This window comes from Aquila chrysaetos, chromosome 4 (assembly GCF_900496995.4).
Source record: "Aquila chrysaetos chrysaetos chromosome 4, bAquChr1.4, whole genome shotgun sequence".
NCBI classification, from domain to species: Eukaryota; Metazoa; Chordata; class Aves; order Accipitriformes; family Accipitridae; genus Aquila; species Aquila chrysaetos.
The window spans coordinates 68,627,452-68,640,820 of NC_044007.1; the positions used below are offsets into that span (position 1 = coordinate 68,627,452).

Here is a 13,369-nt window from a genome sequence, read left to right on the forward strand (position 1 = left end):
TTCACCCTCCAAACTTGAAGCCCGACATTAATACAATTCCAGCGAGCTGAGAAGAAGAAAAGGTTATCAAGGAGAAAAAACGGTAAGTAGATGGACTAAAAGGCCAACATAAGGGGAGCAAGCTGGTGACGTTGCTACGTTCAGTGTCTGCTTTTGAACTCAACATGACTGTGTTTGCCTAGCAAATACTCAGCCCAGGCTAGCAGGTTTGCTGGCATATGAGAAAACTGCTCAGCTGCGTGTAACTGGAAGCCCAAAACACTCTACACAAGTGCAGAGTGGGAAGACGTATGGAAAATCATTTCCAATTACTGTTTCACTTGCATAACACCACCTGATGATGAAATCTTGGAAGTCCCAAAACTAAGAAAACCTCACTGACCATGGAGGTCAATGAGAATTTTATCTATGATTGTAATAGCTGGGCCCTCATTAACTTACTAATGTAATTCAATCAACAGTCAAGAAGGCAGAGCAGAAATGAATAGAAAATCCTTGCTGTGTTGCTGGAGCTCTCACAGTTCTCTGATGCAGCCACCCAGTTTTGATTTGTGGCTCCACAAAGTGCTAACAGGTGAACAGAAGCATTACTGAGTTCAGGAAAGGGAACTTGAGAGACCATAAAATAAAGCTGTCTTCTCCCAAGTGCTGCAGGAATCAGAGCCTAAGAGATCAGAGAAACGACTAAAAGAAAACCACTGACCACAAGAAAAAAAAAAAAAAATAGTTGTAAAGACAGTTCCCACTCTACTGAATCACAAAATATTTTATTAATTCTAACATCAATTTCATCAGTCCGGCCCACAGAGACAAAACTTTAAAGGTGCTCACAAAAACTTTCTATCTACATGGGTTTAGAAAGACCTTGGAAGAACCTACGTACGCATCTCCTACAGGCAGAAATCCCCCCCCCCACCACCACCCTAATCATATAAATAGGTATGCCAAAATGGCATGAGCTTATGAGGATTCAAAGAAAAGGCTGTACATTTTTTATAGAAAACATGAACAAAAGCAAATAACAAAATCCATCCAAAACTAATCGAAACAGATGCCAAGACTTCTGACAGAAAAAGGTTGAAATTTTCACGATTCTACACATAAGCATACCTCTAGCTGATATAGAAAAAACTTTCCTTATGAGCTGAAACCCTTTTCATCAACATTGTAATGATGATGGTCAATGACCAAATACATTGCTATACATGCTACTTGTCTGATTGGGTAAGGCAGATCCCACACACCACGGCAGAAAACATCTTCTACCGGTGCAAATTAAACCCCATGTTTTCAATAGGACTATGTGTGTTGATACGGCCAACTTACCAGAAAAGGAGTTCCCAGACAAAATGCAAGTTATATCTGAAACACAATTCTTTTTGTATTAATATCAGCTGCATATCATATCAATTAGTTGCAAAACCATTTTTGTTTATATAATCATTTTTATATGAACCATTTAAACATTTAAAAATTTAATGAAAGATACAATTTCTTAGATTCATTTTCTCTAACTGTAATTTTGAAATTTGTCACAAGAATTATTGGTAGGTCTGATCTTGCAAGTTTTACGTATGTTGAAAATCGACATAACATTAAGTAAGTTGTGTGGTCTGGGACATAGCCGCATCGCTAGATTCATGTGAATTCAAACAGCTTTTCCCAGAGCATCACCTTTAAATATTGTTGCCTTATTTCTTTAAGAAAGATGAGAAAATCCCCATTTTACTCCCAAACCAGACTTAAGCATGATTAGAAACTTGCCAAGTGCCATGAGCATCTAAAATTGTCGCAACATTTAATGTATAGTATTGTCAAGCATGTGCAATCTGTATGCATGTAGACTGTTATTTGTGCAAAACCCTGCAGACCTACTCTGCCTTCATGTGCAAATCCACAGTGTCTTCAGTGAGGGTTTTGTGATAGTCACTTAGGGCAGAATCTGGCCTACATTTACCTTCTTGGTATTTAAAAGACAACAAGAATTATTAACTACTACCTGTTAAAAGGCCCAACTGCAGAATGTTTTAGTAGAAAAATAAACATTTTAAGTTATTGGCAGATAACATTAGTGCAATTATTTTGACTGCCTTACTTTCACACATTAGATTAAAAAAAATACATTGTCACTTGTGAAAAGAACCTAAGACACTTCAGAAGCAGTTATGTAGCTGCCAAGTAAAGAGAAAAGAGGAGGAGCGTGTGGCACGATACAACCACTGCACTTACTTTACATTGCTCTCAATGCTTAGTGCCTTTTAATGCTCCAGAAAGTGAAATCCAAGGCTTGTAAACTAATTACAGTTCTTTCCATACAAAAATATATCACTCATGATTTTCAAAAGGCTGACTAACCGCTGACTAGAAAGAGCACATTTACATGTTCGGCTATATCCTAGATGACATCTGTATCAACTTCTTTCTTTGAAGAACCACTTTTGGTAGTCCGAGTTCGTACATGGTCGTAACAATGGTGCTGGGTTACCATCGTAAGCGTTTGACTCGGCTTGTACGCACTTTTGGGTCTGTAGATGAAACAAGGTACCATCCTACAAAAGACAGAAATAATTTTTGCTTTTCAGGTCTTAAAAATTACAGGCCTATCACTGTGTTTTAAAAGTAACAGAAGACATTAGGAACAAATAAGTATCACACATACCCTTCTCATGGGGCCATGCAGTGAAGCCAAAATGCCTAACTTGAGGATCTCTGAAACTTTATCAAACGACCTTGCTTTTAAACCTACATTAAAATTGCTTTAGAGTGATTCGTGTCTTGACATCTGAGCCTGTAAAGGATGTGCTAACTTCATTCACTTCCATTGCCTTTTATTACTCCACCAGAATATGGGCAGAAAAAAACAAAGCCTAGTACAGGTGTCACCCAAATTCATCAACTTACTGCACATCTTGCAAGTAAAATGTTGTTAGTTAAGTGTAGATGCTGGATATATTTTTAGCAAAAAAATTTTCCCCTTTCTTCACAGGGTATATTTTTAGTGGAAAAGGCAAAAATATCTAAGTGTGCCCCTTGCCTGCAGGTGTGTGTGGAGTCAGCTTGCTTTGCTGGAGGGCAGCACAGCTGCCTCAGAAGTGTAAGGTCCGACAGGCCTCCGCAGTCAGATTCCCTAAAAACCACATTCGGAGGCCTCAGACCCTCCTATTATGTAAGTCTCCGAGAACACTTCATCTCCAGCTCTGTCAACTAGGATAGCGAGCTGCAAAAAGGCAGCGTACCCAGCTGTGGAGAACCGCCCTGCTCTGAGACCATTCCCTTGGCCCTGGTGACATTCCCACGCGTAACCACTTCCAAAGCCTCTGGCGGCCTCAAAAGAAAAATGCCAATGCCATGTTTCTGAGCGTAACCTTGACTCGTTTGGAAGTCTGCTCCTCCCGTCGTCAGGAGTACCGCACTAATTGCGCCTTGAGCCACAGTCCCTAATGCCCAGCAGCACGTGCTTGCTCGCGGGCTTGCTGACAGACTTGGCTGCTGAATGACTTTCCCGTTTCCGTTGTGATAATTCAAATTTTCGAGCGGACTAATCAATATCTGCCTCGCTTGTTTTTGACTCGGTGCCCGTAAGAACTTAATTCTTGCCAGGCTGCTGGGAAGGCTGTTTGAATCTTTGATTATGCTACATCTAGAAGGACAGCGTCTGACACTTCTCCGCACAAAGCAAGAGAAATGTGGTGCTCACATCTCACCCATCACTTGCCTTAAAAGGTGGGGACTGGTGATTTTGATTTAATGCAATAGAAGAGGAGGAATCGGAGCAGAGCAGTACATTCAAATCACACACAGGCACAAAGTGATCACGAGGAAGAAAGAAGATTTAAAATAATTCCTGAAGTTTCAGATGCTAAAAGTTAATGGTTAGGAATGCAATGGGAACAGATATATTCCAAAACTGTGTTTTCTCAATTATTTCCTGAGGGTCATACATCATCTTGGGGATTAATGCATATGACCTTGAAAAATTTTGTTAAAAGTCAGCATTAAAAATGAAACATCATTTATAAAGTCAGCCTTCTAAATATTTTGTTTTACTCAGTAATATCACTGTAAGCTTCAGTCTGGACTAAATTTAGTGAATGGACAGAAGTTTTTGTATTTTTCTTTAGAATTTACTCTGCCACCTATCACTGGTGGTAGTACCTAAGCATGAAATCTGTCAACTGTGGAGCCTGTAGAATTTAGATGCATTATGCAGACACCTTATGTAAATATACCATTTTGATATATTATGTGACCTTTTCCCTTAGCCAAATAATAACACTCCAGAACCTGACCAAGGCCATCATTTTTCATCCAATTTATTTTCTCTCAGGCATCCAGGAACTCCTTTAGAGATTAAAAACTACTAAACACAAGGTTTTCTAAGATCACATGTTACGTTTATTAAATTTACTCCATACTTCTCAGTATTTCTTCCCTTTGGGAGTAGGCATTAAGGTCAAAGAAGAGACATACAGATTTGCCGAGTCCCCACAGCCAGTAAGATGCATCCTGTGTAGGGGCAGGAGTATTGCAGAAGGTATTTTTTGATGGTGCATCAAATTACACAACTGCACATTACATTGCAGAAAGGCTCAGGGAACACTTCTGGTGCTCACGCGAAGGGTCACGAGAGATGGTTTGCGGAGGAGAAGCAGCAGCTAGCTGCTCAAAAGGAGGGAAGAGTGTAAAGTAATGGTGGTATATGAAGTATCAGGGATATACGGTGGTTTGAATACTGGGAAATAAAAGAAGTCCATGAAAGGAGAGCAGAAGTAGGCCAGCAATGAGACTGGCTGGGGAAGGGGTATATGGAGGCACCTCATTTCTCAGAAGAAAGTAGGGGTGAGATGTGAGACAGAACTGAGCAGCCCGCAGAGCACGCTTGATGTGGATCGGGCAAAGAGAGACCTCGGCCAACCTTCCCAGCTCTTTTGAGGTTAAGAAGGGCGCTTTCTTTCCTCTCATCTTCCTATTCTTTATGACTGGCATGCTCTTCATCTGCACGCTGCTGCTACCCTGGTTCTGTGTTCAGATATTAAAAGCCAAGATAGCGTATTTCTCCCAGAGATCTATGCCAATGTTGTGGCCTGCATGATGTGTAGGCAGTAAGATAAAAAGAAAAAAACTCAACAATTCTCCTTCTACCCACTCCCCCGAAAAACAAACCCAAAACTAAGCAGGCACACTTACCTCTCTGAAAATGAACTTCTGGTTTTCAGGAACATTGTGGACATTTTCTTGACACAAGTACATTGTCAAGTAGTCGGTCCCTGAATCGACTGCTGCACAGACTTCTGGCTGTCGGGTGTTGTAACGTATTTCATTATGGGATGTGTACTCGAAAAACTACAAACCCAAGAGAAGAAACAAAGGACAACAGTCATTTCATATGTACAGAAGAAAGTATTTATAAGAAGGATATACTAAGATACTATAATTAAGTTCACATATTAAAGTTGCTACTGTGGAGAGAAATTCTGCCAAAAATATTCAAGGAGCCTTAACTTCTGCCATTTGCCTATTATTTTACAGAAAATCAATCTCACCACAGCACTGCTTTACTCTGCTAGCACTTAAAATGTATGAAATGCTGAATAAATGCCCTGGCAAACAGATGTTCCAGCATTAAAGAACTTACAAAATTTGACTGTAATATTCTACTTTCACATTCTAGTTCACCCTTAAAAATGTGATGGAAAACAGCTTATAGCCTGACATTATGCCTTCTTAATTCAGTTGTCACAAAACAATGTTACTTTTAATTAAGAAGTTGCTCGCTGCATAGTTCAAATGCAGTTTGGTCAAGGTTCATTTCCAGTTACAAAGTACTCAGGATACATGGTGATGAGCATTTTATTATATAACATTTTAAGATATTATTTGAAGCAAATCAGCTACAGCTGCTTTTAAACATGAACAGAATTTTATTAAAGACAATTTACTGGCTTTGCTTGTTGTACAATACTCTACAGGTGTTCTGAACATGCTCTAAAACATCTTGGCTTCTGTAGCAATTATGGTTGGAGACTTCCTTAAAATTTTTCTATTTATCATGGACATTTGCCAGATTTTGGACTTCATTAAAGAGCGCCAGAGTTTGAGAGTTGTTTGTATTTAGCACACTTGTAAATAATTTAGATGACTATAGTGCACGGATGTGTATTTAGATCTGATTTAGATTATACTCAGTAGAGGAGAGTTTTATACACATCAGAAAATTGCTTGTTACCAATAGTATAGCTGCGTTAGTGGAAACCAATAAAAGGATGAGGGAGAGAACAAATCTCTTCTTTTGTTTCACCCCTGGAGAAAGAGACTGTAAGGCTGTGCGAAGGGGACTGTACAAATTCAGAAATGTCGTATATACTTGAATTTACCACAAAACCATCCTTAACAGCCACCAAGGCTAATTAACCTTGAAAGAGAACCTGGAAATGCAGTTTTAATGTAAACAGGACTGTGTGATTACAAAGTCTGCAGTCATCCTTTTCCAGGTGTAAGAGCTCTGATCTAGACTACACTGATGGTAGCTGTTTCCTGAAATCTGCCCCTCCTTTTATCAGAATCAGGAATTTCTCTGCCGAGGTGGCTGTCACAGCCATACACAGACCAACGCTGCCTACTGCGTCAGCCTGTAGAGCTTCATGGCTTTTTTTTTTTTCCCCAGCAGTGATGCAAGTGACTGACCCCCGAGAATTAACCTGTGTGCCACCATTCATTTGTGGTAAGCCATAAAGGGAAGTGAGTGTTTCGAGAAAGCAACTTCAAGTTTGAAGTCTACCTGCTGACGTAACACCCAGAAGACTCTGATTTCCCCTTGAAACCTATTGCTAGGACCTGTTCCTATGATGTAGGCTACACTGCCTTTACGACATTTGCTTTATGCCAGAAATGTCTCATCATCAAAAGTCAATTGTGATAATATTTGCCCAATTTTTATTACTATTTTTTACCCTAATAGGCAGGGGCTATTCCCCAGCCTTCAGACTTTAGTTCCCAGGTTTGGTATCTGATTGGGACATGGAAAGCCTGCTTCTTCAGGCAGCACAGTGAGCTATAAGGGCACTCATTTTAAGCCTATGACTCATGAATAAAGAAAAAGCTTCACTCCTGCTAGTTTGTGTCTGGACGGACACTTTTTTATAGCTGCCACTTTTACATGGCCACATTTAGAGTCTTACTCATTAGTGGATTTATTAGGTATAACTCTTTTTAGAAATTTGTATATAGTATCAGTGAAAGCCTGCAAGCTGCTGATTGTACCAGGTGCATCAAGAGTAGATGGAGCGGCTACTAGGTCAAAGCGCTCCTTACTACATCTTTCCTGAATGGCCTCTCAAGGACTTTCACCAGATTTTGGAGGAGAAGAGCAAGTAAAATGGTTAATTTCTGGGTAACATGAAGGATTGAGGTTATAGTATTAGCAACCAAGCACTCCTGCCTCCTTGCCCAATGAACATTATACAGTTCTTTACCCTTTACGGCTTCAAATGGAATAAATACTTCAGGCTTTGGACTTTCTCAAGCTCTGGTAATACATGAGATAAACCTCTTCCTCCTCAAAAGGTGAAGTGTTTTTTAGTGCTCTTTCCTTGCCCAGTGGGTTCTGTGGGCAGAAAGGAAGCATTATCAAACTGATCCATAGCCCAGTAACTAGTAGTCTTACTGCATTTCTTTCCTTCAGAGAACCAGTACATTCCCTGAAGTGCTACTGGGAAACTCGATGAGGCCTTTTACCCAGCATCTGCAGCTTCTGGGTGATCTACGGGATATGCTCCAGCTGCATCAGTGCTCTGTGGTACCAGGGATGGAGGCAGATTTTGGCTACCTCACCAGACCCTGAAACACACTCTCAATCCCTCTCTGTGCCTGGCTACCGCTCTTCTGCACGCACGAAGAAGTTTGCACTCGATGGGTAGAACCAGCAGAGAGGTTACCAGGTCTGATACCCCTTTCACAGAAAACCCAAGGGCTTTGCTAAGCTTTTTGTTTGCCTCTCCCTATTTGCCTTAAATCTATCGGCTGCAAATGGGAATATTGGAGGGGTAATGTCAGACAAAGCAGGCTGCTCAGTGGTTTCCCATCGTCTTACCACATCAGGTCGGCTTCCTGCTGTCATGCGTTGGTGTCCTCTGTACTGCTTCCCAGCCATACCATGAAGGCCAATGGGCTGTACTGGTGCTGAATTTCAAAGCCTTTCATTCTCATCTACCGGGGCAGACACTTCCACATCTGCAGCCTGAGGTGCAAGCACTGAGTAGCCAGTGTTTTGTGTATTTTCTGCCTTTCTTCCACATACACTCAGCTCCTCTCACCACAGTCATATCCTCACCTTCTTGCTATAATGAACACGCTAATTTTAAACAATCCACAGTTAGCTTTCTTACTGCTTACACAAAAGCAACTCAAAAGGACTAAAGGGAACTCTCTCACTTAGGCCAAGGATTCAAGGAAAAATAGCAACAAAATACCAGGGACCTTAGTTTCTGAGAGTGGTTTTACTTACTGAGACATAAAATGGGAGCAGGTGCTGGACTTTATAAATAATCGAGAGCAGAGAGCTCTCTCCTCTCAGCACAGCGCACGCAGATATTCAGAGGTCACTTTAAGCGGAGAATTGCTTCCAGTGCAAAGAGCTTTTGCAGTTGTCCCCTACATAAACAGCCACCTGCCACTACCATATCATGCCAGAAAATGGGTGTACTGGAGTGTAAGACACATATGGCTGACCAAGTTAACCTTCGTTAATGTTAAATCCTATCAAGATATTTTTGGAGAATAACTTTACTGAGCTGTACTCTGGAAAATAAACTTCATTCCTTTATACCATGAGACCGTGTGAATGTGCAGCAGGGAGCACTATTTGAGGAAGAAAGTGATGAATGGTAGAAAAAACTCTGCAACTGAAGGAAGGGATGAGAAGGAGAAGACTAGAGAATTAGAAATGAGAGCTAGCCAGGAAAGAAGAAAGGCACGTGAAAAGAAGCAAAACGTCACCTAGTGTGGGTAGTAACTGGTAGGAGGAGTAAGTGAGGGGACAGACAGAGCAAGGGTGTTAGAGAAGGACTGGGAGCCAGCCAGCATGGAAAAGAAAGTGTTAAACAGCATGGAGTGGAGAAACTGGAGCTGTCTGTGATGTGGTGCAGGACAGGGGGCTGGAGCGAAGCTTTGTAATGAGGGTTTGCTGCTAAAGCTGTGTATAGGTAATGAGTGGAGTGATGAGGGCAGACCGGAGGAAAGCAGGCAGAAGAGCTTGGGATTAGGATAGCAGATTCCCTTCCAAGGACAAAACAGAAGTTAAGGGCTGCCTGTTGTCAGCAAACATCTATGAAACTCTGGGGTGAAGTGCCTCACTCTCCTCAGCGTTGATACAACTAGAGAATGACCAACCTTGTCACCATCAGTTCCATCAGCTGACAGCAGTAAATGTACATGTGGGAGATTTGACCCGTTTGGTCCTGCCACTGTCACCTGCCAACTGAGCTAAGTAATTCACACCACCAGGAACAGCCTGTTACCTTTTAAGAACAACTGTCAGAAGGGCAGGGGGACAGGAAGGAAATGGAGAGAAATGTCCTGCTGGTAGGTTTCACAGCTATTTGTGAGCCAGAAAAAAGGAGGTACAGGTGCAGCAATCCTGACTTCTACTTCCCATCTCACTTGTGCTTCTACATCTTATTTTAGCCCCCTTTCTGTTCCCTCACCCACAGCTCTTCCTGCTGTCCACTACTTCTCCTGCAACTACTACCTGTCACCCCTACTCGTGCCCCCACTTGCCAGCTGGTATCTCTGCTCCCACCTTCAGTCCCCCTGCCCTTTTCCACTAAACGGGTCTCCAGTTATTCTGCTTGTTCCACGTTCCCTCGCAGCAGCTCCTAACTACTCCTTCCTCCGCCACACGTGCCCTGCTTCTCGCCTGTTGCCCTACCTCTGTCCCAAAATTCTGCCCTCTGTCACCTTGGCCCCCTTTCCCTGGCTCCCACCAGCCCTTCCATGCCTTTTGCCCATTTCACTAATATTGTTTTGCCCATTTCCTGTGTTTAGCCTTCCCTCCTCAGACTCTGCAATTCTCTTGTCTCACCTCATATTTTCTTTTCTTGGTTTATATTGCAGTCAGATAGTTTTAGCATTTCTCTTTCCTCCTGCTGCCTGGATGCCAGCAGAGGGAGCAGTAATTGCACAGCTCTCAGTGCGGTGCCTGCTATCGCAGGTACGCGGATGCATCGCACCATCAGCGGAGATGTAAGAACTATTAATATCTAGTGGTGCGATATCTTTGCAGTAAACTCACTTAATCTTTTAGTACTAGCTAAACAAAGGATAACTGTAAAAATGTCATCTCATGACAATTCAACTCTAAATTGTACTTCTCTTTTGCTTTCACCTTTTATCCTACGTCTTTATTTTTTCTTGGTGGAAGGGATAAACTTTAAATAAACTTTTTTGCTCAGAGAAACACAAAAAGATTCAACCCCTTTCCTCTCTTTAGTCTGTAATACCGGGGGGGGGGAAATCTATAAATACCTTTTGCATGTGAGCACGTAATCCCATACATTAAATACTACTTAATCTACAAAAGCAATCAACTTTTCCTCATAAGGATGTGGCTTAACTAGGTTATCTTCTATATAGGTGTATAGAAGTATGCTTAACTTGGGCATGGAGCTGAACTGAGGGAGTAAAATGGGTTGGTGTGGCATGACTTAGCGTGCTTGACATGTGTCTGTCAGTACCGAGATCCTTTGGCTTTTATGACACAAGATTCTCCTCCTACCCTCCCCTATATTTTGGCCTCCAGGACAGAAACATTAGGAAAGTTAAGACAGAAACTAGACATAAACTAATAAATAATACTAGATAATAGTTCTAATACTTCAGGCAATAAACTTGCTATCAGAAACAAATCTAATTCCTTTTAAGATCCGAAGCACAGTGCTCAGACTGTTGTTTGTTTTCCTTTTCTCATTTAAAATGCAATTCATATTAGAAGCTTTCTCCTCAGTAGAGACTTGTTTTTCACTCCTCAAGCTTTTATATTTTTTTAAAGCAGAGTTCAGAAAGATAACAGATACACTGCTTATCTACCACATCTCTGGTTCTTTTCCAAACTTGTTTTTCCTTTCCTAACTGAATGTTTGGATTCATTTCCTTAAAAAAACCCAAACAGTCAAGCCACCCAAACTGTCATTGGGTTATGTACTTACTCTCAACAAGACCCTACATATTTCTCCACCCCTCCCCACTAGGAGCATGCCATACAGTCTAATCTGGGTTAGAAACCAAAAATCAAGCTAGATAGGCAAGTACGCATTACATGCCACACATCAAACACCAAATCACAATTCTAGAAGGTGGCCACTCAAAACCATGCGAAATGGCCACTGTAGATGGGCACACGGTGCCCCACAACACTTTTACCACGACATTATACAGAGAGCTTTACGGGTATCATAACTAACCACTGCTGCACACAGTTTCAATCAGCATGGAGAAAGACACCAGCAAGAACTTTCAGCTTCATAAGTTAAAACCAAGAGAGCAAGAATGAAAGTGTTAGAGGGGATCCCTGCTCTCCAGGATTCTGGAGCCCGAGCCCAGGAGGACATTTCTGTGGAGTGGAGTACAGGAGAAGATGCTGTTCAAAACCTCCTGCAGAGTTAGACAAGCACCAAGAGGAAGTGGCACGGTGACGGACACAGGCAGAACTAGGTGAGGTTTGCAACATTATTAAGGGCTTTGGAGACGTGGACAGACAAAAGTTCAGAGATGTGCTGGTCTGCCCAAGACCAGCTGGAGATGAGCGAACACTGGCCTATAAGCACTGTAGCCGCACTGCTGTGCTATTAACCCCTGCTAATGAGCTCTGTGGAAAGGCATAATTAACGTATGCATGAGTTCCCTGGTCTGGGTAGACAGGTCTTCAGAATGAAGAAAGTCTGACCTGAAGATACATCAAAATTAAAAGAATCAAAATTGGATCTAAGATCACCTCACTGTGGCAACATATTCTGTCAGCCCTACTGCAATGCCTTTACCACACTTTTTTTACATTACAACCATAGTGTTGGTCAAAATGAAAATATAACATGAATCTTACCTGATTTTGTCCCATGCCGTGACATGGGTACAGTATGATCCTGTGTCCAGTTACTTGATGTTCATTTGTAGGGTTATAATCAAAACAGAAGTTTGCCATTCCTCTATTCTTCAGCTAATCAAAACAAAAGAATATTTTAAAGTATTAATCTAAAGTAAGGAAGATACGCTGCAGTCACTTTACACCCATCCTGCTGGGCTGTGAGGTTTATATCCCAGAGCTGGTGCAAATTAACTGGAATAGATCAAATGGATCCAATGGCAACAGCTCTCTGACTAATGTGAAATAAAACTGTTGGGACTAGTCTTGACTTCGGGCATTGAAGCAGCCAGACATGATGGCTTCCCCTAGGAACGACACCGTGTTCCAGTGTATTTGCAAATGAAGTAGGTAGGAACTATGAAAAGCTGTGTTAAAACCCAACAAGCCAGCAACTCATGCAGAACAAAAGAGTCTGCCATATCTTTTTTTTTTTTTTTTCCCCCAGGATCTACTTGTTCAATTTTCTTGTGAAAAGATGACTACATACTTTTCTCAGTTTGTCAAATAGGAGACGGTAGAAGGATTTGTTCTTGAAAGGACTCCAGTACCCTCTTGAGGTTGAACAAGCAGACAGATTTTAAGACCAGAAAGCATGAAAGTGGATAAGATACATCTTTGGAAAGAGACACTAAGTGTGATATTAAACATTCTTTACCAGTGTTGCTGATCTCTGACACAATAGTGCATAATTTTTAGATTAAATTTTGAAGTATTAAGTTACCTGATTTTAAAAACATCAGGCTAATTAACAAGGATTTGCATTTAAGTATTCAGGAGGCAAAAGTAACTGAAAATAAGGTAAACAATGCCATAACAATTACTGACTCCACGTATTAGCCACTTAACCAAATTTAAAATTACACAGAGCAAAACAGGTTCTGTAAACATAGGTTCAAGCTGAATGCCTCCGTTACTGAGTGTAATTATATCACAGACAAAAAGAATAAGCAGAGTAAATCTCAGAAGATTACTTCAGCAAGGTGTAATTTCGCCACTCTTCCCTAGTCGTGATAATTGTATGCTCAGTTTTTAATGTGGAGAATGAACGGACACGAAGGGATTGCAGAAGGCTAAAACCAACCAAACAAGACAAACCCCGCAGGACCCAAACCCACCACAGAGCAAACCACACAAGTTGGAAAATTAAATAATCGTGTTCTACATATATTTTGCTTTCCCAGCTTCTACTTTTATTGCTACCCGATGTTTTCTTTCCACTGCTTCGTGCCCACT

The 13,369-nt window shown here is 41.3% G+C and overlaps 1 protein-coding gene across 1 annotated transcript in view; it reads right to left on the bottom strand.

Annotated features, from left to right (window-relative positions):
- Positions 1-751: 751 nt before the first annotated feature.
- Positions 752-13,369, bottom strand: part of GALNT12 (polypeptide N-acetylgalactosaminyltransferase 12) — a 48,506-nt gene continuing 35,888 nt past the window's right edge. The window contains exons 8-10 of the mRNA XM_030011439.2: positions 12,095-12,208; positions 5,188-5,343; positions 752-2,549 (exon numbers count right to left, since the gene is read on the bottom strand). Of these exons, the coding sequence (XP_029867299.1) occupies positions 2,412-2,549; positions 5,188-5,343; positions 12,095-12,208 (408 nt within the window). The 3' untranslated portion in view covers positions 752-2,411. The remainder of the gene's footprint in view (positions 2,550-5,187; positions 5,344-12,094; positions 12,209-13,369) is intronic.